Below are 27,582 nucleotides of genomic sequence, written 5' to 3' on the forward strand. Positions count from 1 at the left end.
TTTCTTTCCCCCACAGAATAGCAAGGTACGAAGATGCTGTTCTCTCTTTTTTCATGTGATGTCTATGTTTTTAATGGGCTTTTCTGGTTGTGGTAACCCACTCTTGTCTGTCTAGCTGTTATCTAATGTTGTTCTTTGACATCTCATAAATAATTACTGGGGGTTTTTTTGTAATCTTGCTTAATCACTGCAAAAACAGCTGCCCTATATAATATTCTAACTGTCTTCAAAATCTGGTATTATTTACCCTTCTAGGTTGCTCAGTTGCTTATCACAGAAAGAGGATTATATGTGCTAGAGACAAACAAGTAGATGCAAATATATGAAACGTATTTTTGACCAGTGGAAATGAACTGCTGTGGAAAATATAAAAGCTGAAATGGGACAATAAGGTAGCATTTATGACTCATAAGAGCATATGTATAATACTATGATTTGACTAAATTAATGGAATCAGAATTGATAACACAAGTAGTAAAAGGTATTTATATAGTTGCTTGAAAGCTGAGCCATTTTTCCATATGATTCATGAACATATATTTCAGGAACAGAACAGTCTGTCATGGGAAACTTGCATAGCCTGTCATCCCTGTCATTTGTAGGGAAAAGGGTATTCTGGACATTTAGGAAATGATACTTACTCAGTCTTTGAAGCTACTAACCATTATGAAATCATCGTGAAGACAGTAATTATTTCAAGTTTGAATCTCGCTGCTTATGTCTTGGGAATATCTCCAAAGCAGTGGCATGCAATCTTGCTGAGGTGATTGCTGGTGGGAAAGCCATTCACCGAAGTAAATGGACCTGGCTAAGTCCCTATGTTTATTTTTTATTCTCACCTTGTGTTCTGGGAAAACAGCATCTGTTGTAGGAACTTTATAGCTTCTGTGGCTACTGTTCACTTAATGCTGAAACTTGAATTTGTGTAGTATACACATGGGAATTTTTTCTATTGTGGTGCCAAATTCCTGGCCTTTTTCCAGTTGTGAATCCAACCTTTTTCTCATCCTTACTTTTCTTATGATCTCTTTTGCAAGATGCTCTCTTTAGGAGACCTCTCTCTATTTCATTTACTTTGATCCCTCCTATAAGCCCAATAATTAATTCCTCTTCTGCAGGTTTACACATCCTAAACCTGTTCTTTAGTATTTGTCTGTGTGTGTAAAGTATATGCATGAAATGTAGAACTAACAAGGTGTGTGCTAATTACCATGTGCTCCCTGGTCATTTTACAGCTATTTTTAGCATAGGTTTTCATCTCCATCTGTATATTTTATTGGACTTTCAAAGGGCAGAAATGAAGTTGTGTAGGAGAATTTTATGGAAAGGCAAAGTTTTTCCTGACTTTTGTGGTCTCTACACTCAGGAAATGCATGTGTAACTGCATTCCCATGAGAAGATTTGCTGATGTTTCTTTCCTTGGATTAACATAAAGATGACCATCAACACCTTACCTTGTGTAGTTCCTTGAGGCACTGATTGTGTCCAGCTGTTTGTTTGTGTAGTGTATAGCTTATTCTGGACGCTGTAGCTGTAGAAATGTTGTCAACAAAATATATGGAAAGTGAGTCTCTCATTCAATATTGTCTGCATACTTTTACATGTATGTGTCTTGATTTGTCCATTCTTTAGCATGCTTGCTTCATTCATGGTTCACAAAGGCTGTAGTTAAAGGCAAGATATTGATTGAAGGGATAGGTAATTCATTTATACCTTTGTTGTTGAGTATTACAATTTTCAACCGTTTCTTTCTCCTTTGATTCAACTGCAAAAAGTGGGATGGGACACAGAATGGCCTCATTATTGCAGGAGTATTTCTCTGTTCCCTGCAATGATTCCAAAAGCTCTTGCACACTTCATCAGTATTATTGTAATTCTTTGGCTGCAGGATATTTGGCAGCTGTTGCACCCCACTGGCAAATCCTATTCAGACTTCACTTCCATTCACCATTGCCATTGGAGAATTGATTTCTCTCTCCTCTGCTCTAACCTTTCCCAATTCATTTTGGATTGTTCAATGTGAAACATTTTAATTTCATATCATACAGCCATTCAGCTCACAATCCTTTTTTAACCTGTCACCAGGGTAACAGCATAGCATGCTTTCTTTCGGCAATCAAGTTTTTATTTCACATGCTTAATGTTGCATTAAATGTTTGCATTTTGTTTAACTCTCTTAAATACTTTAAACTGTCGATATATTTTGGGGGGTAATGAAGTCTCTGATTTCAGTGTCAAGTCTTCACAGAAATTGCCTTACTTAAAATAAAAAATAAGAAATCAGAAGATGAATACAGTAATGAGAAGATTTGTAATAAAATCCCAAATGGCTGAATGAGGCAAGCTTCCACAGAGTGACAAAAAATACATTTCCTCTGGTAAAACCTTTCAGAAGCTTATATTATAATCTTTAGACCTACACTTTAGGATTATTTTTACCTGTAAGTGCTTGTATCAAATTAATGCAAATATAAGATTAACCAGGCAATAACATGACTTTAAGAAGTGAAATGTCTGGCCTATACATGTCAACCTACTTGACACTGCTTGCCAGATGTGTGTGGAAACTGTAAGCTGAATAATAAGTATTTTTTTTAATATCAAAATTAGAATTTACTGGGACGATGCAGTTGATTAAAGAAATGTGGAATTCTTAAGTGTCCTCTACATGCAAACCATCATGGCATGAACAACAGGCTATATCCATTTTATTGGAAGCGAGAATAATTTGTGTTGTCATAGATGATTGCAAAAATAAAATAAAATAGACATTTTCATATCTGAAAAAGCATTGACTTCTTTGAACTGTGATGTTACAGAGCAAGTCCTGCTTATCTTGATAAAGGACTAGGACCAGCTAGGTTCACCCTCACCTGTTTAGTTGGAATTTTTAAAAAAGTCTGTAATAGATGTCCTTAAAATACCCAGTCTCTAACTATTAATTAGAGGTGTAGTGTTAAAGACTTTTAGTCTGTCATGTTCCAGTCTCAATTATGTAGGTAGAAAAGATATGGAGGGAATGGGGGGAAGCGTTTAATTTTAGCATAAGTAAAACCTAAGAGCATGGCATTGCAAATGAGCCCAGACTTTGCTCATTTATAATGAAATAAACCCACTATAATGAAAGCACTAATAATATGCATTTTAACACTTTGGAATACTAATTTTGCAAACATTCCCATTTGCAAAGCAGATTGTACATATCCATCATTGTTTAAAAAAATTCAAATGCAGAATATTTGATTGCTGTACTAACTGCAGTGTTCGAGTTTGCATTTGATACAGCTCTTCCTGAGAAAACAGATGTTTGTTACAGATCAGACCAGTAGAGTTGACTTTGTTACAGTATTTCTTCCAACAGCATATAGCTAACCGTACAAGAATAGAAATGCAGTTTCTTCTATTAATTTCTAAGTTTTCTGTCCAGTTTTTTCCCAAGTTGTGCTGTAAGCTACCAAATATTATTATTATTATTACCAAAAGTGGTTTGGCAGTGTCTTGTTACTGAATTTTACCAAAAGGAGCCAAACATATGGTAACAGTTAATTTATTGGTTCTTCTAGCCTCCAGGGAACTCTTACAGAGAGCATATTACCTTTTTATCTAACATATTTTAAATAAAAGAGCTGTTGACTTGAAATTTGATATGCCAGTGTAGAAGCTGAACCTTCAGTGCGGTTATGCTCAATTATTCAGTTTTGTTTAAGGGTAAGATTAAAAGTGTAAACATACAAGACTGAGCTAAGACTTCTTTATTTTCAGCTTTCAGAGAGGTGGGTCTTTTCTTTATAGTTTTAGTGTGTGTGTTGGTTTTTAAGTGAAAATATAGAAGAGACATTGTCATGAGAAAAATAAGCTCTGCCTTTGTCTCAGAAGTCTTGGAGGTCTTTCTTTGCTTTCTTTTTAGTATATTTCCTGGTATGTTCATTATGAAGCAATAATAGAAAAAAAAATAATATTTTAAATTTCTTTATACTTACGACCACAGACCTGTTTGCTGCTTTGTGACAATGTAGATTTTTGTATTTCTAATGGGAAAAATACTTGAGAGTACTCGAGTACTTGTGTCATTATTCACTATCGTGGAGTTGAATCTCATGCTTGATATTTGCATAACTCAAAATCAGTCATCTGCTACCTGCATTTGAGGTAACCCTCTTTGTTCCACCTTAGGTACTGTATATTTTTGTCTTTGTAACCTGGTGGTATTTTGAATCTTAAATGGAAAACTGCATGGATATGTCATTATGTTTTTGCTGGGATACTTGGGGTATGTGGTGCCTTAAGTAAAAAATACCCTGATTTCTGTTGTTTCATGGTAAGTATTCAAAGGCCTGGATATTTTTCCCTGGATCTATGTTGAGACTGCTCAGATGACTTTTCCTTTTATGATTATGGATGATTCTTTAATATGTTTCACAGACCCTTCTTTAGTAGTTTACTTTTCCGTGTAATGAGATGTGGTGCTTGGAGTTTGTTTTGTTTGTGGCTTCCCTTTAACATGTATCTTCAAAGCCCGTAGTGTGAGAAAGACTGGGCAGGAAAAGAACAGCACAGGACCCCGTTCTTTTGAAACCAGGGATGTTTACCCTATGACCTAGAAAGGAGATGATGACATGTCTCTCTGTGGCACTTAGTAAAATTAGTCTTGCTGCAGTTAGTAGTGAGATGATACAAGTAAGTTATTTGCATATTGAATTCCAGATTTAAAAAACACTTCCAAAAAGTCTTGGTTCCTAGGCTTTAAGCTTCTGTCTTTACTCAAGTACTCTAATTGTGTTTCTGAGTCTCCTCTCTCTGCCATGGATGGTGGCAGGGATGGTGATGCACCTTTGTCACAAAGTAATGATTTTCTCCAGGCCCTTCTATTTTTTGACCAGGCAGTGAAATTTAAAGCAGGCTACATCTGGTTGTTAATGTCCTTAGACAAGCTTTTCCCTCTTTGTTTCCTTGAACTAGTGAGGGCACTTTTCTTTAAATTCTGTTCTGTCTCCTGCTCCCTTTTGCTACCTCACAGTTTAAAAAAGTTGGATTGCAGTGAGAAATCATTGCATTCAAGGCCTGTATAGGATGGAACACAACTTTTCGGAGACAAGGACTTGCATGATTTAACCCCAGACACCAACTATGAAGAAAATGAACTCTACCCCAGCCAAAATCAGCACACAAGGGCAGTTTGTCTCACACAGGAAGACCCAAGAGAGGCTGCAGTCATTTGCATTTTAGAGAAATTATGTTGGTTATGAACAAGGAAACTTTGGGTTCAGAGAAAACATGGCCGTTGTGTATGGATTCCCTCACCAAGAGAGTGCAAAGGAAGGACTGAGGCTGAAGGCAAAGTTGTGAAAACCAGTTCTGAACGGCTTCCTAAGGTATCTTCTCTCAGGTGCCACACACTGCTTCTGAAAGTGTATTGTGAAAATACAGAACAAATGTGATTAATACAGCTCTATTACAAAACTGATTTCATTGGCGTGAGATGATTAAGTTCTTGGACAGACTTGGTTCTGCTGCAAGAAGTTTGTGACAGATGGTAGGCTCTATGTGATGGATGAACTTTTACAATACTTTAGAACTCTTCTGAAACCTGGTGCTAGCATTTTGTTTTCCAAGATGCACCAAGAAAAAAGAGTGGAATTCTTTTTTAAACAATGACCTTTGGGATATTGCATATATGATAGGCTTTAGAGAGACCAGGTCAAATCATGGGTACTACAAAGTGTAGCAGAAATTCCATACTTCTGGCAATATAATCTAGTTAGTTCCAAGGGGGCTGACAGATCAAAAGAAGGCTATAATACAGCTTAGGTGGAGACCTAAATAAAACTATTAAACACAGGAAAGACAGTGTTCAGTACACAGTTCTTAACAAAAAACTCGAAGACACTTGGAGGTGGTCTTCTCTGAAAAGGTGTTTTCAGTTTGGCTTAAGACAGGTTGGGTTTTTTATTTTGGTTAACTAATGTTATTTAAAATTTTTCATTAGTTTGTGCACTGTGATCCTCATGGGCCTTGAAGACCAGTGTTTCTACTCTCAGTGCTGTTGTCAAATTTCCTGAGAGATGACCTTATTCTGATGTCTTTGCTTTTTACTTTACTGCAGTAGATATGTCTCACTCCTAATCTGATGCTTCCTTTAGAAAATTGAGCAGATAATGAAAAGTTTCACTGTATTGTGTCTTAAAAACTTTGTTCTTTAAAGAAACACTGCATTTCAGCCAGATGTTTCTGCCTCTCATGCTAGCTGTGACAGTCTCTGGGTCACGTATATCTCTGAATAAGAAAGAGGTAGGTTAATGTGGTTTTTAGGGATTAAATTTGTAAACTACTGACAGTTGGAGAAATGGTGATATCTGTTCAAGAAGATGATATCTAATAGGATAGAGGCAGCACTGGTATGACAGGCCATGATTTTTTCAAAATGAAAGTTTTAAATTTGATTCTAATATGTGTATTTTCTACTCCAAATGAGCAGAATGGTTTTTGAAATGTGCTGCACTGTGCAGTATTTTCATTACTTTCAACTGAGAGGAGCTAGTTGGTGTTGAGCACTTAACATATATTTTTTACTGGGACAACTAAATAAGGGGGTTTGAGCTTGAATTTAAGTATCAGGGTTTTTCTAACTATGGCCCAATATCTAAACTAAATACTGAACTTACAGTTTTGAGGGAATGCATTTGCAGAAATGGCCATGAAGATCAAAATCTCTTCAAGTGAATTAAGTATTCTTAAATAATTAATCTATCTGAGTGTACCAGTACAAGTGGATTTCTAGTTCATCATGAGGAGCTCATGCTCTCACTGTTTGTATTTGACTTTTGATTAGTTCTAGTCCAGTCCTGTGAACTGAATACCAGTGTGTGAGTGGACTGTGTTGGGTGCAGTTCTGGAGCCTGGCTTCTGCCTTGCTTGCATAAGGGAGGAACCTGATTCGCGTGTCCCAAGACTGTTCTGCACTGTGATCCATCTAAGTGCAGATGATTGGGATAATTTGCTTTGAGAACTACTCCTGATATGAGGTAAAAGGCTGATGTTCTCTCAGCCACTGTGTTTTGTCCTGTCACTTCTGAGTTATACTCTCCAGAACTTCTGCTACAAAAGTGGGTGTAACCAAATTCTAACTTCTGACAAAAGGGATGACAGATTGAAGCAACAAATGTGTTTTGATTCAGGTTTACAGCCATTGGTGGAAATTTAGTTCAAGATTAGTACACTACAAATTGGGCAGATTTCACTGCTGGGATGAGTACAGCAAACCTAGCATAAAGTTTGCCTGGACATTTCAAAAATATGTATGGAAATATGTGTGTTTCAGAAATAGTATGGAAAGTAGTCTTATGTGTAGAAGTATAACTGGATTATTTCCCTATCAAATTTATAGGTAATTTTTAATAATTTCACCTCCATTTTCATATTAGTAGTTTATAGACTTTCCTTCTGCCTATTTGTTACGTGGACAGGAAACCTGTACTATTCTAAACTTAATGCAAAGTGAAAAATAACACATTATTACTGGGCATAGCCTTTGTTTGAATGGAGGTGCAGGAAAAGAACTGCCCAGCAAACAGCTACATCCAATACCATCAGAAGGATATAACTGCTACTGGTCCTGGTACGGAGCTCTGGTCCTCCCTACTGCATCACAGTGATTTGTTCTGAAGCTCTCTGTGCATAAAATGGTGAGATAATTATTGTAAGACTGTTCCTAAATATCTGCACAGTGAGAGGATTAATAAGTTTCTTTGCTCAAGGAAATACAGGAAAACTTGTATGGGAAAAGGAGTTTGTTGTTTCCCTTTTATGGAGTATATTGTTTGTAGTTTTCCCAGCTGCCCAAAGTTTTGTCTTAATTAAAAAAAAAGTTTTAGAAAAAAGCAAAGTTATGAAATTAAATGCTTTAGTGGAAGAGAAATAGACCAAAATTATTTTGATGATGAACAGATTTTTAGACTTTTCTCTCCATAACAATTTTCAGCACACAAAAGTCAATATTGTTCACTGATCTGATTAAAAACACCTGCTTGCAAGTAACTCCTCCTTTGGTAAATACTTTTGCTGATTTAGGAAAGATGGTTTGAAAAAACAGATTAGGAGCACAGACTTGTAAATTATTTGAAAAATAAATGTCTTTTCTCTGTACTTGTGAACACATGATTTGAGTCTGTCTTGCTTCTCATTTCACAAATGCTTGCAATGAGATAAGGAGCAACATCCCTTCTCCAGCATTAATGCTTGTGATGTTTTCTTTTTCCAAGAGAAACCAAATACCAGAGTAAGCCCAGAGTAGGCCCTGACATGTCATGAGAGAGAAAATCAGTTTCAGATATGTTTTACTTTTATTTAATGGCAATTTTCAAGGTATGTTGTCATGTGCTGAAGGACTGGGCGATCTGACTCTCCTATGAAACTGAGAGGTCTTGGGCTGTACATGCAGCTCCCAGGATTACTGCGTGTTTCATTGAGTTTGTTAAATGCAAAGTGCTTAGAAATGTCCTGGCATAGGACCAAGTGCCAAAACTCTTTGTCCCAGAGGATGCCTCATCAGCCTGCAAAACTGCATTCTCTGCATCTCCATGAACCTCTCATTCCTTCCTACCATCTGCAAATAGGGTGGTGAGTCCCCCAGTGCTTACCTGGGCCCTGTCTCTTTCTCTTGAGAGATGGGAGGAGGCTGAGGGAGTCTGATAGCCCTGATCTTTCATTCTCTGGACATAATGCTCTGCAAACACAGATTTTTTTTTTTTGTTTTTTTTTTAATAGCAAGATGGGCACTAGCAGCAATCCTACTTCCTTGACCTGATAGATTTAAAGCTAAAAGAGCCATGGAAGGTTTTTCAAGAGACTTAGAATTGTTGTTTGCCTCTATGTTTGGAGGATAATTTCTCCTTAAAACTGTGGAGACAGCTTTGGCAGAGGAGCCCCTAGCTCCTTCCCCCTGCCAGGCTGCTGAGGACACTGTCTGCAAAGCATTTGGGTTAGGGTGTCTCTCTTTGCAGGACCCACACCCTGCTTGCTTAGAGACCTTCAGAGTGGAAGAGGGTTAGTCAGGGTGATCAGGTTGTCTGCAGAGTTACTTCTCGGTTAAATGATGATCTGGGTAATTAAATTCACCCTAGATTTATAAGATCTAGCTTAACTGTTTCTTTAGCTTTGATGTGGGGTTCACTGGTGAAGGCACTGGAGGATTTTGTTGGGATTGTGGATTTTGTTGGATTGTGGACTCTTATGTCAGTGCAGGTTGCTCAAAAAGCTTCTGTTAAAGGAAAAGGGAGCATCCAGATGCACACTGTTTTGAATCAAAGCACGGTGCACTCCATAGCATCCCTTTAAAGCAGCACTTTTTATTTTATAGTTTACCTTCCATGTAGTTTAATTTTTTTCCTGTGGTCACTATTCAGATGGAATATGTGGCTATAAATATGCATATTTGTTATTGATCTAAATGTGATATGTAAGAAAATGTAATGTAAAACCTTTTTGACATAACCATTGAGTAATTCTTTCAGCCTTTGTCTGATCAGCTGGCACACAGGCTAGGAGAGGTTATTATTTTGTATGACATATGCAGAGCTATAATTTAGTCTAATGATGGTATATTTTCATATTCACAGTGAAAGGGATATATGTATACCTATGCACATATAAAGCAGGAAGAAGGAAAACCTATTTTTATGTAAAGGTGCACATGATATGTATAGATGAATCAATCTGAATATATGTAGAAAATGGGTGTGAATAGATGTAGAAAATACTTCAAATTGCTGAATAAAATATACCTAGATTCTTAGGTTCCTTTCACATAGTTTTTGGTTCTTAAAATAATCCTGTAAAAGTGCTGCTTTTATCTTTTCTGTGTGACGATGAACTTTTATGTTGGAAAGTGTTGAAAGTACTCAGATACTAAAGCTTAGATTTGTGTTTTGTTTGGCAGTACACTTCTGTTTAGAATTCTTTTAATCTATCCATTCCCTGCTTTTATATTCATCTGATAGTTGAAGGTTCTCTGAAGGATATTTCTTTGTATATGAACTTATTAAACCAATAATGCTCAAAAGTGCAAAATTTACTATCCTTTTTTCCCTTTTTTTTTTACATCATAAGATGGGCTCTTGTTTAAGTTGTTAAATTTCTATTTGCCTTTCTTGATTTTTTTTTTTTTTTTTTTTTTTTTTTCTTGGGGGCAGCAGGGGAAGGGCTGTGGGGAAGGGCAGGGAAAATAAGAAACAATTTATATGGTAGATCTAAAGTTTCATTAAAATTGCTTATGCCCTGTCCCAGGCATTTTAAGTGGGCCATCTGTCTAAACATCTCTGCATTTTTTTCTGATCATTTCCTCGACTTATTCATGAGCCATGGGAGGGCTCCTTTGTAGTCTCCATGTAGCTGGTTCAGTCTACCCCCACTGAATACATCTATGTGCTTGCATAACATATCTTTTCACAGTGCTGGAAATTCTCTGAACTTGGTTCAGATGAATGGCCCACTTTCTGAAGGTCTTTTTTTCTCCCCCTGCAAGATTTGTATGCAGAATCTGACCTTGGTGGCTACAGAATCCAGCACATTATTCTTGATCATTTTACAGGCCACCTGCTGTGAAAGTTATGATGAAGGATTTCTTAATGATTCTTTGACCATTAACATTGTTTTAAGTCAATATTTCACTTTTATTTAACTGCTGAATAGGTAATTGCACAATTGAAAAACAGCTTTATAGAGTGTCATATAATGTGGTTTTCAAGCACTTATAATCTTTCATAACGGGAGGATTTGTTATGATAGTTTGGGATTTCTCTGTTTACGTAAAGTATTATGCAGCAAAAATATCAGAAGTAGAGACAATTTATAAGTGTTTTTCACCTCAACATTAGAACACATATTTTGAATTGGAAGTGAAAAAATCTATATGCAATTTTCTGACCCTTTAGGAGCTGGTGACTTTTATCATAGCTCGTTACATCATCAGTGGTAATCAGGAGAGGGGAGTTTATTTGTCACAAAGTGCAGAAAATTGTAGTTTTTATTGAGTTCCTTCTGTCCAATTGGTTGGTGACAATCAAAATGGCCAGGGCAGAGTTATTATTTGATTTGCTTTTGTGAATGTCTGTTTTCTTTCATTACTTGTTTTTGACTAGAATAGATAATAGTTTAACTAGTGGCTGTTTTCCATAAGCACAATAAGTGTGTGTTGATCTAAAATTTTTAGCAGTTGTCTGCTTTCCTCACTGAAAACTTGCAAAGAAAGCCAGAGCAATGATTTCTGCATTATTGTAAAGCCATCCCCCTCTCTTGTGCATGGCACTTGGGTGTAAAAGGGACATAATACACTGTGTAAAGTATGAAATAAATTACGGGACAATGACATTATCTCTAGTTGAACAAACAGCAATAAGGGTTGAAAATAAATAACTAAGCAGGAAAATGGTGCTGTTTCTCTTGTTGCACTGTTTACAAGTTTTGTAACTTCAGTGCTTTGGAGTAAAGCCTTTATGACTTAGAGTCATGCTGTCACTGTGTTCCTCATCTGGGCTCCTATTCCTTGTGATACTTCCCTTTGGAAGGCAGTTTGGAGTAGAGTAGTTCAGAACTGCCCATTTTGTATGGACGGAGTTATAACACCCTTCTCCACCCATCTCCTGTTGTTGAGGCTGCAGTGCTGCCTTAGCTCTCTGTCCCTTTGTGTGTAGTGCTCCTGGCAAGGCGCAGCAGCGCACAGTTCTCCATGGTCTTGCTTCCCATTCACCTGGCACTCATCTTGCTACGGAACTTCAAAGTCTTCTTGAAGCCAGTGATCTTTATGTGTGAGTGAAGCGATTTTTTGGATGATGTGTCATTTGCCCAAACTGGGAGAAAAAAAGGAAAGGCATGTTGAACGCTGTGAAAGACATACTGTGTGGATTCTGAACCTAGGGTTGGAACAGAGGTGCCTTACCTTTTTTTTGTGTCTTTTATGATGGCAAAAATGACATTATTTTTATTTTCAGTAGTTTTTTTTTTTTAATTTTTTTTATTTTTTGTAAATAGAATATGTTGTGTTTCAGCCCAATATGTAGAATTTTTAAAGTTCTACATTTTTGGAAATAAGCAGAAGTTTGGGGAGTTTTCTGTGAACTAGTGTGAAATGTATTCAGAGTTCAGATGTTTTCCCTTTGGAAGACTTAGAAGAGTTCTCAGCTAAGGAAGCAACCTTGGCCAAGATCAAAGGTAATTTCCCAAGCCCTAGGACTTCTCAGATATTAAAAATAACCCACCACAAAACAACAAAAAACCCCCCACCAGAAGGCCCCTTTCTTAGCCTGATAGAAGCTTCTGCATTTCTAAAGCAGTTCACAGGCTTGAGCAACTTCCTTTTCATATCCAAGAAACTTAAATATTGATCCTTAATTTTGTACTTTGAGATTCTTACTTATAGGACCACCCCCCACCCCCCCTCTCCACTCCCCAGATCCCATCAAACTGGAGTCTACTACAAAGTAATTTTTTGGAAAGGAATTGGATTTAACAAAGAAAAAGTAGGATTGTCAGGAACTAATATAAGTATCTGTCCTAGCCAGATAAGGTACAGTTACAAAGCCACAGGCAAAGCTGATCAGCAAAGCTGAAAAATGTCCCTGTGCAAATGGATCTAGTAATTCCAGGAGGGAAGTGTAGTTGGTGTTAGATGCAGCTCTGGACCTTGCCCTTCTGGCCACCGGTGTTGCAGAGAGAGGAATTATGTGGCTGTTTGAAACCCAGGCTAAGCAGTGATCATAGTCATGCCTTTCAAGAGGCGTGCATCCTGTTTGGAGATACACTTGACAAAGCTCAGCAAGACAGGACTGAACAAAAATAATCCCTGCTGGAGAACAAGACTGTCTTTCCTTTGATGGCCAGCAGCCAGATTCATGAGGTCACTTCCAGTCAAATGCAATATGAAGCAGGGCCGTGCCAGCAAGGCTGTAAGGAATCTCATGCCACCAGTGAAGCAGATCTTCTAAGCTGGGTGTGAGGTGAGGTCTTATCTCTTGTACAAGAAATATAAAGTTGCTATAAGCCACTAAATCCTGTTGGTTGTTGCAGTGAAGTGCCATGGAGAATTTAAACAGGTGCTGCCAAAGGCTTGCTGCATTCCTACTTACTGGTGCGCTGATATGATACCAGGAAGTGCAATGAAAACATCTTTCAGCTTGCTGCCTGCTACCTGTGCAGGAAATTCCTCTTCCTCTTCTTCAGGAACTCCTGTGTCTAATGCACTTCCTATCAGCCAGTCTAAATGTTTTGGTGACATACAGGAATTTCAGTATGAGGTGCTGAGAAATGACATTGCACCCCATTTACCATAGATAATTCCTCAGATTTGTTGTTTTGACAATTGCCAATATATTAAATGTGAAAGGTAACACTTGGCATCATTTGTATGAAAATAGGTTATTTTCAATATCTGGTTTTGTGAACTTTTTGGGTAGTGATAGAGTTGAGCTAAGGTATTTGGTGAAATCTGGTTTAGGCCTTACTTGGCTTGGATCCAGGAGGAACCAAGGATAAGTATGCATCTATTTGTGTCTGATATATTTAGTGTTTCCATTTTCCCTTTTCAGGCACATTGAAAGGCACAATTTTTGGAATCTCTTTGCTTAATTAGTTACTTGAACATGTTCTTGCTCAAGTTTCAGGTGTCTAAAAATCCAACCCTCTTAAAATAATTGTGGAAATTATTAGCAAGTCAGTGTGTTATCCTTGGCTTTGAAAGATAATTTCCCCTTCTGTGGCTTCTGGAGGCCTCACAGGTGCTTCTCCCTGTTGATTCCACAGGGAACCTGAGCACTCTCTTTGGGGAGATGTGGTTCACTGGGAACCTGAATCCTCAGGAGGATGCATGTAACATAACACAGAAAAACGTGTTTCCAAGTTTTAAGACTCTAAAGGCTGCAATGAAACAGGGTAGTAAGCTCTAAAATATACAATAGATGAATATTATAGCGGAAATGATCCTTAGAAGAGACCTAAAGCTCATGAACTTATTATCCGTATAGATTTCTTTCAGAAAAATGTAAGCGTGTGTAGAAGAAAAGCGATACCAAAATAATATGTCTTTGTTTTATCGGAGTTTAAAGTCCACCTTCTTATCTTCTCTTTAGGATACATGGTACTTGCTGATGGTGACCACTCATCAGAAAAGTTGTAGCATACCTTTGGACACCAGTTGTTATGGCAAAGTGGAAGAGAGGAGAAGCTAGGATGAGAAAACTGAAAACAAATATACATTTAAATACAATAACTGAAAATTGCTTACTTCACTCTGACTTTCCAAGAATGAAGACCCAGGTCTCATTTCTTGGCTGTCAGATGTGTGCTTCTTTAAGCTAAAGTTGAAAAGATTCGCGTTTCTTGTATTACTTGACAAGTGGTACAGCCACAGAATGCTTTGGAAATAGGTATTATCCTGCATATGGGCTGTGATGATACGTCTTTTTTTTTTTTTTTTTAGTGTGCTTGAAGGGCTCTGTGGATGAGGTATTTTAAAATGTATATTAAGTATTAAATTACTTTTATTACTTGTTTGGCTAAATCTTTTGGCTTTTATTTAAGATTGACTCAGAGTTAGGGGAAAGACATAGTGATTATATTTTGCCCTTAAGAAGACTGCTCCAGCTATCACTGGTTGCTTTTCTCCTGCCAACCCACTTTCTCATTTCTTTTTCATCCTGTTTGAGCTAATTCTGCAGCAAATGCTGTCTGTATTCAAGGGCCTCCTATAAGTTTATCAGCATACCCAGTGTGTCAAGGCAAATCTAGAAAGAAAGTAAGAGTGTATTTTCTCCTTATATGCTGTTTGACAGAAAAATTGTATTTAGTATATTTTTTTCAAGTATGCTCTCCAACTGTGTCTATAGATTAATGATATTTTATATCCTTCTTGACCATCCTGCCAGGCAAGTGCTTCTGGTTAAAATGGGAGAAGCATGAAATCTCTGTTAAAAATTATTCTTCTGCCTATTTCTTTTTTAGAATTCCTATTGCTAAATCAAAGAGAAGGAGCTGGGAGCTCTCTGTGCGTCTCGGAGATGGAATTTACCCCGTTGCAGTTTCAAAGGATGGCTCATCATTTTCTGTAAGTTCTGCTCGTTTTCTAAGAAATTCAGTGCAGTGAGTCAATGTATATTATCCCTGACAGCTGCTAAAATTCTCTGTCTCTTCGGTGACCAAACACAGATGTTAGTAGGCACTGCTGTGAATTACAAAACAAAACTGTTTGTTAAATAGTGCTAGTGTAGTAAGTTTTTTCTCTGCTCATGCCTGTGGAACGCTTTTGTATCTACTTGTTTATTAAATTAGTTTTCTAAATAATGACCTGGTTCAGTGTTTTGTTTAGAAGTAATGTCTTATGCTCCACTGTGGGTAGATGAGAGCAAGAAAACAAATGCAATGTCAACAAAAATTGCATTAGCGGAAGCTAGTGGTTAAAAAAAGGGGCAAATCAAAGAACCAAGCAGTTTGAATAAGTAATCATACTGGAATGGCATTATTCAACAACTCAGTAGTAGAACTTTATGTGGTCATAGTAAAATGCCCAGTAGAAGAGCAGTAATGCTGAGTTCCATAGTTCAGCTGTTCAGTAGAATAAAGCCAAGACACAAGCTGGTTGAAGTATTGGGAAGGTAAATTTATAGAGGACTACTTTTTATGTCTGATAATGGTAATTCCACAACCAAAATGAGATTTATTTTTTTTTAAATAGGCAGTTGGATTCTTGTATCTGACTTGTAGGCAAAAGGTTTCAAAAGGGCCTAAAGAAGTTAATTTTTCTTAGTCATTGAAAAGCCAGGACTATGAGGAATCCCAGAAGTCTTCTAGTTTACCTCTGATAGCTCTTTAATTTTCTTACATGTGTTCAGTGAAGAAACTTTTCTGCAACATCTGCTCCATGACATGTTTTATAGTCATGATGTTCATGCCTATGTTGCATTCAGAATAATGAGATTTCTTTGAAAAAAGGTATTTAAATATTTATTTCATATAATGAAAACAGTATTGTCTCTATGATTTAATTTTACTTTGTTCTACTGAGATTCTAGATGTAATTTTCAGTTGAAACTGGTCATCTTTTCAGGTGGTTATTTTTGCTTATGTAAGTTGAGGTCATGATAACTTATGTTTTTTAAAAAAATTGTTTTGTTGGCCTAACTGGGGCAAGAAGATGCCTAACTAATATCCTTTGTCATACTACCTGTACTTCCATCCCACTGTGTTTTACATATACTCGTGATGAATGTGAGAGTTTTCTTTTGAAAAGAATTCTAGGAGGTCTTGAGCAACTTTTTACTCAGTACCTGATACAGAGTGCTGTTCCATGGCAGTGACGCTTGCCCTACTTGTGGAATGTTGCTTCAGAAGTAAAGGCCATGTCTGCAAGCAGCTTTTTCCTGAATTGAATTTATATAATGCTCCTAACGGGCATCCTGTGAACTTGGATACAACCTGTTCAAAAAACAAAACACCTCTGCCACATTTCAGCCCGGTTTAGAGTTGGACTGGCACTGCTTTGTGCCCTTCCAGAAGCAGTCATTGCCCTCAGCCTTTCCACCTTTTTGGTGCAGCATTCCCATCTAACAGCTGTCAGTTGGAAGCTGCCTCCTCCTGTGAGGAGTGGCTGGCTGCTGGTCACTGTGAGTGTTGCATAGGCCCTTGCTGCTGTGAGCTCAGAAATCTAATCCCCATAGCTGGACCTCCCCAAACTAGGAGCTTTGTTTAGCATAGCTAATTACACAGGTGTGCATCTGTGTGCATATGTGCATCTTTAAATTGGACTAAGGAAAGTTTACAGACAGAGGAGGCCTAAGCACCCTTTTGTGCTTTTGACTCTGGATTGTGCAGGTAACTGAACACACAAGCTTGCATATGAGTTATTCCTAGATTCCACTTCTTAGAGCTGTAAACTGCATGGAGTTTCTCAGGAGGTATGAACTCTGAGAAGGGATGCTGAATATGTAATGCTATTACTGCTGGCTTATCACTTGAAATAGAGAAAATAGTTCTGACCTATACCACAGTCCAAACCTGTCTCTTGGTTTAAGTAGAACTACTAAACTCTAATGTCTTGCAGCAGTATGAGAATTACAGCTGGTACAAACCCAGTTTCACAAGCCATATATGGAGTCTGATTTCTGATCCTTTGGTTTGTTATTCAAACAGTAACAACTGTGAAAGTTCCTTCTTGTGTCTCTGCAGGATGTTACTGCTGTTACCATCTACTGCTAGGCCAGGAGGCAGGAGCACTCCTGTCACAGATGAAGTGGTGCCTAAACACTAGGGGTGCTGGGTGGGACAGACTACATACCCAAAGCCTGGGCCAGAGGGATTTCCAACAGCAGCTTTTACATTTTAATTCTACCCTAACGAAGCCTATAGACTTGGGGAGAGATAATTCCTTATTTGTTTGCATCTAGAAAATTCCATAGCTGATGAAATAAGTCACAGCAGGTGGACTGCACAGTAATCAGAAATCTGTCTCACTTAAACCTCAAGGTGTAGTGTATTAAAATTTGCTCCAAAGCTTGGATTTGTAAAAAGCATACTACTGTTTTTGAATACCAGGGTTGTTTAGAGTTACACTTATTTTCATTGTTACAGGATAAATAGCAGAGGATGTGTTATTCTTTTTAATAATTTTATTTTGGCTGGTGTTCTCCTGTGATTGTGCTGCAGACAAGAGTGTATAGTAAATACAGCACTGTCAAAAATCTGAATTCTTATTCAGAGCTTCACAAAGGAAGAACAACTGCCTTAAAACTTCAAAGAAGGAAAAGTCAAGACTAGGAATGATAAAATCGCGTTTCTGATCAGGTGGTATAAGACACCATCAGGAAAGAAAAGGGGGAAATTCAAAGCTTGCTTTATTAACTTTGCTGTCAGAAACACAAGCCTCACTTTTTGAACTTCTGCATTTACTTTTTGCTATTAAGTTGGTGTGACACGGGCTCCTGCCTTTGTGGGTTGTGTCCCCTTGTGGTTTGTGACAAAGATAGCTGGATCTGTGGTGCAGTTAGATAGCCCAGTGGGAGGGCCACCTTCACATTCCCCTTCAGAAGTTTACTCCTGCTGCAAACTGTGCTTTGCAGCAGCAGCATTCACATCCTGATTTACTTTGTTTACCACAGGGACTCTACCAACAGTGACTCTTTTCTTTTTTTTCTGTAACTCTTCTACTCTCGCCAGCCGTAACCTCACCACCTCACAGTGTGCAGTGCTTGGCGCTCTGTGCAGGGGGTGTGAGCAGCAGGCCTCTCCAAGATTCCCGCTGTTTCGAGCGGATCATTCGTCAGCATTTCGGTCTGTGGATCATCTGTGGTTTTCTACGTTGATCACAAACAAGATTGTTAATGAATTGTGCAGTGTTAATTGCTCATTGCTGCTCTTTATTTTTCAGAATTTTGAGTTTTGTAACCATCTGTTTTTAACCATTTTATTTGTATCAGGTCCTTGATGGGGGCTGGCTTTAGGCCACTTTAGCAGCCTTGCTTTCCCAAACTGAAGGATTAAAAAAATTAGTGGTCATGAGTGAGCAATTCTGTTTTCATGAAGCAGTGCAGACAAAAATATTAATTTTTGAGATTCCGTCAGAGGTTAAAAACTTCTGTGAATCCTAATTTGATGTTTTTTCTTTTAAGAACAAGGTAGCTCTGTTTTTATTCTGAAGCCAGCAACATATAGGCTAATTCTTAAGTTTGTATGAAATTACTGTGCTAGAATTTTCAGTCTGACAGTTGTTTTTTGGTGATACCCTGTCAACATAACAAATGCTTTTGCAATTAGAAGAGTCTAATGACCTGACTTGAGAATTAAAATTTAGCAACTTTCGTGGGACCTGCTTGCTTGTGTACAAAGAATGTGCCAACTAAATTAATGTGAATTTAATTATTTTTTCTTCTGTTCTATATTTTAATTGCTAGAAGAATATTTAAACTAACTGCTTGTCATATGTACCACTTAGCTCTTTGGAGGACAGATGGTCAGATTCTGGGCTTTGATTTGTGTTCTTCTTATGCTTAAAGTTTTTCCTGTCATCAATTGAATTAAAGATCTTAGTACCAAGATTACTGCTGAAATAGAAATTGAAGGAAGACAAATTGAAGGAAGTCTCCTTTACAAGAGACTAATGCAAAACAGCAACAAACAGTGCAGAAGCATCCCACCGCCAAACTCTGGAATGTTTAGTTCAGTTACAAACAGGAATCTTTTCCATCTTGCCGTTTTCAGTTGCCAGTGTGACTATCAAATGTGTCTATTTTATGAGTTCATTGATATGAAGACTTAATTGAGTTTTGCTGATGAAGGTTGGAGTCTGTTCTTTCTTTACCAAGCCTGAGTGTTCTGCAGAGTACCGAAGCGTGGGAGAGACAAAAGCAAGTGGGAAGCTACACATATTGAGCAAACCTGGTAGCTGTGTGATTTCCCTACAGCATATTAAATTTACTCTTCAAAGACATGTCAGCCACCAAGGATGGTCTGGTTCCATGTGGCATTGTTGCTTATTCATGTTGCTTATTCTGTTTATTTACAGAATGGTTTGAGTTGGAAGAGACCTTAAAGATCATCTAGTTCCAACCCTCTTTGGAATCTGTTTTTAGTTCAGTGAGGAATTTGTAGCTGCATTCTATGCAATAAATACAATTCTTGAAAACTTTTTTGCCACAATCATCCATTTTCTGATTATTTGCCGTGGTATAGGAATCCTGTAGTGAGAATTCTTTATTGCTGATTTGCGTGATTTCTCTGCAAGTAATTGTTGTTATTCTGCTTTTTCATGTTTGAAAACAATCCTTTCTGTTAGGGTTCTTCATCTCAGTAGTGGATGCATACCTTCCCACATCACTTAGCCTCATCTTCTCATCTGTTTAGTTGACAAAGAATTTCCAGATGTTTTCAGTTATAAAGTAGCTTCTTATCATTGAAGTTGTTTATTTTTTGGGGGGGAAAAGAAAAAGCAGAAGGTGAAATAGTTCAGAAGTTACTTTGAGCACATGGAAATTCGATATATTTCCAGGGGGACCTGTATAGGTCAAATGATGAATAAGAGGAGTAGAGAAAGCTAAATTCCTTTATTCAGATTGCTACTAGAATGGGCTACCATTTTCACAAAACATCAGATCACATCCTAAATCCAAAGTTAAGAACAGATAAGTGTAGTACAGACATGAAATCTCTATGAAACATTTGTGAACCTTGTTCAGTCCAGTGAGAAATTTGATGAATGAATGTTTAATAATGGTTAGGAAAAACCCAGTGTTTTTCCCCTATCTTTTTCTTGAGCAATAAATTATTTATTAGATACCTATGTAGGTGGAAAATTGGCCTGTGTACCTCTTAATCTTTCCAAGGGATTTGTACCTCTTAATCTTTCCAATAGTACAAAATGAGAGCATAAAATCTAAGGTATTAATTACTGTCATAATTTTTTGAATACATCCTGTATGATCAATATAGAATAGGTAAGTAGTTGTTTGAATGCTTTAATTTAGTTAATGAATTCATGTATACCTAGTTATGGTTAAGCTTTGACTTCAAATTAAAATATAATGAACATTTAATTAGGAGAGTTTTGCTGTATTCATTTGCTGTAAATTTCATGATTGAGGGCTAAGTGGATTATAGAGTTACTTCGAGAAATATTTTCATTGTTTTGTAAATTCACTTCTGCGGGGGAGGAAAAAAATGCTTAGGAAGAAATACCACCCAAAAATCAAACCGAAGTATGCAAAACATCATGTGTAACAAGGAGTAGTATAATGTAAAATCAGGGCAATGATACAGAAAGTTGCTGTAAGCAAGCTTAGATCACATTTAATTCCTTAAACACAAACGTGAGTGGAGCGGGATAGTAATTCAGTGCATATTAAGTTCTGTCTTTCCACTAGTGTGTGTAGAAGAATAACATTAGCCAGCCCTATCCCTATAAAATTAGTAACCTTGTTAAAAGAATCAAGAAAATACCACTATTTTAGTAGTATTGTAGATTTTTGTTATGCTTCAGGTACATAATAACTAATTGGTCATATGAAAGAAATGTGAATGCTGAATTAATAGGGATGAAAAGCAAATACCTGTAGGAATTAAAACAATAAGAGGGGGCAGCCAGTTGAGATACAAATTAACATATATCCCCAGGAACAGTAAATGCAGATTTTCTGGTTAGACTAGTTGTAAATAAATATATATATATAGTTACGTATGTTATATGTTTGAAATAAAATATATTTGTTATTCCCAAATATTCATTTGAATGAAGGGAAAATGCATGTGTAAAACCACAAGGGCAGGGGGCAGATCAGTTAGATAATCCTTACAGCTCAGCTACATAATCCTTACAGCTGTAAGGAGAAGACTTTTCCTACCTTTTTCCATGTGGTTTACATTTTGCTTGCAGAGTAGTACACAAACTCTTCATTGCAGTACATGTGCAGAGTTCTATAGGTTGTACATGTATAGAAGGTACTGTTCTAGAGGTTGTGTACTTTTACTCTTCTAATTCAGGTTTGAATCTGGACCCTTCTCCGTTTGTAAGACTTGTGTGTTTTGTAGAATGTCACTTTAATGCAGTAAGGATCACCTGTGTGGTGAGACCATAACCCAGCATTTTCACCCTTGCAAAGCATTACCATTGTCACTGGCCATAGTAGTGCTCCTGCTTGTTGACAGACTCTGTGGTTTTACAGGTCCTGCATTGCTTTTTCTGTAGTGACAGATTTATTGGAAGGGTGGAGGCTGACCCGTCCTATTCTAATGGGGTGGGGACAGTTTCTCCTGGGAGGCAAGCACTGTGTACTTGGATCCTTCAATCTGAGGAGAGCATTGATCCCTCAGTTTTAACTGTGTGAGCAAATGCTTTAATTGCCACGTTTCTGTGACTGCTGACATTGTGTTTTTTAAATGAAGGTGGCCTTGGCCTCAGTATCTTGTTGTGAACTCAGTGTTTCTGGTATGAATTTCCACTTTGCTGCATTGAGTCTCTCAGAGAACTTAGGTGCTGGGAGATGTTAGATGAGATAGAAGTAAAAATGCTTAGATAAATATTAAATATACCCATATATTATTTGTTTGTACTTGTATTAGGTGTGCTTGCGCACTACGCAAAGAGAGGCAGAGTATATCTGGATTGTACAGGTTTAGCAATAAGTATGTGATGGTAAATATTTGCTTTGTAAAGAGAGATTGTTGGTATGGATTTGTATGTCTCAGATTAGTTTATTTACATAGTGCTGCATAAGCATATAGAAAAAAATACCTACAAGGTTGGGAATTAAAAATTACATGAAAAGTAATGCATTCATTTTGTAGCTTTAAATATACTCTCCCCTCTATGTCAGGGCAGTGAATAGCTTGGTTATAGTAGTTTTTGGAGATTTGTAGTTCTGCTACAGAACTCACAGAAACCTATGGTTTGGCACTGGTAGGTAGCCTACAAGAAATTTTTAAAAAGAAAATGCAGTGAAAGGTCTGAAATGCTAAAATGCAAAATATTTTAAAAGCAGGCGTGGTCAGTTTGGATGTTTATTTTTGTTGTGTTAGAATCAGACTTCGTTATTTTAAAAGATGTTTAGAAAGTTAGAAGGCAGAGAAAGAGCTAGGTTTTTGCCATGAGGCAATTCTAAATTACCTCATGAAAAGTTTTACCGACACACATGGCTTCATAAGATCAATTCCTGTGCTATGAAAATGGAGACTATATTCTACCATGGGTCATGATCCAAGTTCCAGGATTTCCAGTGAACAGACATATAAATAAAATCTCTAACAATACAGAGCAATCATATACCATTTTCTTTCTTCAAAAATCTTGTTTCTGGCATAACAGCATTAACTGTTTCCTGCCATCCTTCCAGTCCTCCTGTGGTCTTTCGGTGTAAGACTGAAAACTCCTTGAGGCACAGGTGTTGCTTCAGTGCACGTGTGTGCCACACTTGAGATCCTGTACCACAATACTCATATCATGATTTTTTAGTTTCTAAAAACAATGATTACGTGAACATCACTTGTATGCTTCTCTTTACCCTTAGTTTTGCATCCAACAAAACTGGAAAATAAAAATCCAACCAACTCCTTCCTGCCTCTAAGAGCCCATCCAGGTTCCCAACCCCTTTCCCCAAATTTTGTGGAATGAATAGATTAAAAAATGTGAGCTCCTCCTGCTGGTTTGGCAGTAGCAATAGTTACATTTAAAAGAATGCTAACGTAATGTTAAGAGCCTGGCTTATTACCTCAAAAGCTGTAGTTAACTCTGCAGCTCCTGGATGGTGCTTCATCTTTAATTCTGTTCTCTGAGCAAGTCTCAGCACATTTAATATTCAGTATGAGACTCTACTTTAGGATCTTGTGATGCTTTGACATAAGGGGGAACTATAAGGTCGTTGCTGCTTTGAATTGCTGTCTTAGCTCTAAATTTCTTTGCCACTTTTTTTCCTCCATTTACTTTAATTTTTAAGTAAGCGAGGCTGTTAACATTGCTTAAATGTAGCTTTTATGGCTTATGAAAAATAATGCTGCTGTAGTGGATAGATGTGCGTCAGCTGTGACTAAATGTTTTGATGTAGTCTTCTCAAAAGACAGACTAGAAGAGCTTTCCTTTGAAATATATGAAGCAGTTTTAGGCACAGCTTCTCAGATGGATCTAATTAGTCTTTCATACAGACTGGATGTCCGTTTGTTGCAGCTGAATTCTCATTTCATTCACCCATAACTAGAAACACCTCGCTTCAAAGGTGCTTCTTCAAAGAAAGAAGGGTTTAGGGTTCCATGTTTTACTGCTTTTTGATGTTAGTTTCCCTTTAACTGAGAAGACCTTATGTTTATACAACTGTTATTATTAAGAAAACATAGCTTTGTTCATGAGAGTTCATTCAGTATCAGTGTTGGCTATTGGTAGGAGTCAGAGATCTGTGGAATAGATCTTGCTATACAAGACTAGTGATACAGCTGTATGTCTGGCTATTAAGCTCATTGTAACAATGATTTGAATGCAAGCAGGATGTTCTAATAAAAATAGGGAATCTGGGTTGTGGGAGGATGAAAATTAAGATTAGAAATACAAATGATTAGGTCCATCAATGGATAGCAGTTGTTTATGTTGTTTATATACAGTAGTCACCCAAGAGACATTGTACTCTGTGCTGTTCTCCATTTTTGGGATACATTTACATGGCACAGTTTAATAGAGCACAAAGGAGCCTCTGCTAACTAACCTGGTTTGTGCAGTGCTGTGTTAGTGCAGCTGTACTGCTCCTAGTTGGAGTAACTTGTTTAGAGGTGGCTTGTGCAACTCCAAGTAACAGTGCATTGTGCCCTGTTGTGACACCTCTACAGTAAAGAATATCATTAAAGCTGTAGTGGTAAGTGTCAGATTAATCACTGAAGTATCCAGGGTATGATACTTGGATACAGCTGTGATTGATGTTTATGGAAAATGAGTGGAAGGAAGGCAAGATACTCTGCCTATGTCTATCCCCCACTGGCTGCTTTACAGCCAAGATGTCATTTAGACTGAGGGGAGTTTGCAGGAGCAGGCTGGTGTTGTTGGCTTTACTTCGCTGCTCTCCAGCAATGCAACTGAGTTGGTTTTATCTCTGGCAATTGCCATTCGCCTCATCTTCCTTGTCAAAGGAAAGGCAGTCCAGCCCAACTGCCTCAGATGGTGGCACTTAGGACATGTTGATAAGAGTGTGATGTGGTGGGCCATGAGCAGTCTCACATTAGTGGAACTGGCTGGTCTGCAGGATTGTCTCTTGGGTCCTCATTATTTGTCCACATCCGTACCTCCAGCACACTTTTGTGTCTGCTAAGAAACTCTTAGTGCAGTAGTTCTTCCGACCCCTAGCCTTACCCAGTCATATCCTCCAATTACCTCTCATTGTGTCACCCTCTTTTTAAAAAATCGTCTCTTTGTCCATGGTGGCTTCACATTCCCTATTTGTCCTGCCAGAAAGCAGGACTGGGTCTGCTGTGTATTTACTCACAGGTTGACCAGTCCAGCTGCTGGCCTGACAACCAAATTGTCCTTATCTGTCCAAGAGCTGAATGGGAGCACTCATGTTGTTCTCTGTGCAGCTTTTTGTTTTCATAAAATGTAAAGGGATTTTAATATGTTTGGTTAATACTGACCAATTAGTGGGTTCAGAAGTTGAGTAGGTAGGGGGGATTTAGAGGAAGGACTTGCAAATAGTACATTTTGTTAACATCTTTTTCCTTTCAAGATCAGGCTAAAAGTAATGTTACTGAAGGGGTTAAGAAGAGAACAAGGCTGTCCTGAACGCAGGAGGAGGGAAATTATTTTAAATTATTAATAATGAATTGCATTGCTGTCTGTGGCTTATAGAGAATAAAAAAGGAATATGACTTAAGTAGTCATAATCTATTGCCAATGGTGTATTTCATGTTCCATAGAATAATCTATAGATCTCAAGGACATACAATAAATTGAACTTAACTGGAAACCAAAACTGACTTATAGCTCCATAATTCTAGAATTATTTCAGGTAATGTTGTACGCACCAGTGCAGTGGGCTGGCCTTGGCTGGATGCCAGGTATCCACCAAGCTGCCCTATCACTCCCACTTCTCAACTGGACAAGGGATGGAGAATAAGATGAAAAGCAACTCGTAGGTTGAGATAAGGCAGTTTACTAAAGTAAATGTGAAAGGTTGTGTACCTGCAAGCAAAAGAAAAACCAAAGATTTTAATCTCTACTTCCCATCAGTGATGTCCAGCCACTGCCTGTGAAGATTCTGTTCTTAAAAGGTGGCCAAGCATTCAAAAGCTGTGCTTTCTGCCTCTTTGCTTCTTTTTGCTCACTGCTACTAATGTACCATTTTTCAGGTCCTACCTCTTCTGAGTTTGACTTTGTTCTGGTTTCATTCTTCTGGCTAGACCTAGTTTCCACTCCACAGACATCTTGCCTGGTCCATGCTCACTGTCTGGCCTGTCTGAGTCTCCCCTTTGGACTTCCACATCACTTAGGAACCAGCCTTGGTTCTCTTCTACAGAAGCTTCTCCTATGTAGCTGTGCACTGCTCCACAGGCCTCCAGCCTTTCATCCATGTATTGGTTCTCATTTCCATTGTCCTTTCCCAGGGCCTCAGTGTTGGTTTTGCCTGTCCCATTTCTTCTACCTTACAATTTGTCTGGTTAGCTCTTTTTCTAAGATCACTCTCTCACTGTTCAGGTAGTTCTCTCTTGACCTTCATCCTGTCTTTTAGCTCTTTCTTTCTTGCACAATCAGTGCATGCTTCCATCTCTTTTGTTCTCTGAGTTAAGGTTCATGTGTTTCTGTTACTACTTCAGTTTCCTTTCTCCATTTTTAGTCTTCTTGCTCAGTGAGTCCTCCCCACCTTCTTGCTACAACTTTTCATCTTTTCTGCACCTTGACACTTCCAATCTTTGTCCCAGTCTGCTTTCTTCAGTCACAGTGCCCTCAGTGTCCAGATTTTGGTTCCTTGTGTGTTGTTTATGCTGCTTCTTCCTACAGTGCTGAGCCCTAGCAGGTGTAAGCATTGAAACATCAGAGGTGACAATCTTACTAGGTTTATGCTTGACCTGGTGTTCTGCAATCCAAACCCACAATTTCAGGGGAAGCTGTATTCACCCCTGGCTGGTGCATATTGGGTAAAAGGAAGGGTCTTCTAGAACTGTAGCTGTGAAGTGTAGCAACCTGCATATATAGATAGGATTTGGTTTTTTGAAATGCAGAGAACTCATCCAAAGTTTTGTGCAGCTTTTAAGAGAATGGTAGAAGTGCATTCCAACAGTTTTACTTCCCGGGCAGATTTTCAAGCCTCTGTTCCAAATCATAAAGGTGATGGTTCAGCCTTTCATATAAAAGTCAATAAAATTTAGTAATGTGGCCAAAAATGTATTCTGGTTAGAATGTTAGAAATGGTTGCATGTTTCTCTGAAGTCACTTCTGAATGATTATACAGTCTACATAGAGTCCATCTGAGTTGTAAGAAACTGAAAATGCAGTGTGGTGATGGGAGGAGTTAGACAATTTTGGCATGAGGGCTCTTCCCTTCCCCCTCATTCTGTAGCTCTGTGTCCCAGACCCATGCCTTTGGCAGGCTCTTCTCTGCTCCTCCCATGCTCCTGTCTTCATTCCAACCTTGTCTTTCTGTTGTGACTGCCCTCTTGTTTCCACCACCTAACCTCTATCAGCTGTTTCCTTTATTGCTGTAATCGCTGTGTATTTTCACACCGTGACCTCTTTGTCAGTGTTGGAGCAGCCCAGCTGTTTGATGGTAACAGACTAGTTTACATGCACAGTTTATCTTGTTTTAATTTAATATTTTCTTCTAGCTGATAAGAGACAAGGGAAATAGTTTAATCAAAAGGGTGTATGGTTAAACTGGCATTTTCATTTTGATGATGGTGAGCTTTACATACTGTTAGTTTATAACAAACTTAGGGGTCTTTTGTATTAGTTTTATCATCTAAACGGTCAAAGGGAAACTACATTGATGGCAAAGCAACATAATAGAAACACAAAGTGGTATAGGTTGGAAAGGGCCTTTAAAGATCTAGTTCTGCACGCAGATAAACACCCACACCTGCCATGGGCAA

At 38.0% G+C, this 27,582-nt stretch overlaps 1 protein-coding gene across 6 annotated transcripts in view; it reads left to right on the top strand.

Annotated features, from left to right (window-relative positions):
* PCCA (propionyl-CoA carboxylase subunit alpha) overlaps nt 1-27,582 on the top strand; it is a 302,390-nt gene that overhangs the window by 179,957 nt on the left and 94,851 nt on the right. For all 6 annotated transcript variants that reach the window (XM_050332062.1, XM_050332060.1, XM_050332063.1 and 3 more), the window contains one exon: nt 14,989-15,091. In XM_050332062.1, coding sequence (XP_050188019.1) covers nt 14,989-15,091 — 103 coding nt within the window. The remainder of the gene's footprint in view (nt 1-14,988; nt 15,092-27,582) is intronic.

The sequence above is a fragment of the Myiozetetes cayanensis genome, unplaced genomic scaffold (assembly GCF_022539395.1).
Source record: "Myiozetetes cayanensis isolate MyiCay16 unplaced genomic scaffold, myiCay2020 scf5-8, whole genome shotgun sequence".
NCBI classification, from domain to species: domain Eukaryota; kingdom Metazoa; phylum Chordata; class Aves; order Passeriformes; family Tyrannidae; genus Myiozetetes; species Myiozetetes cayanensis.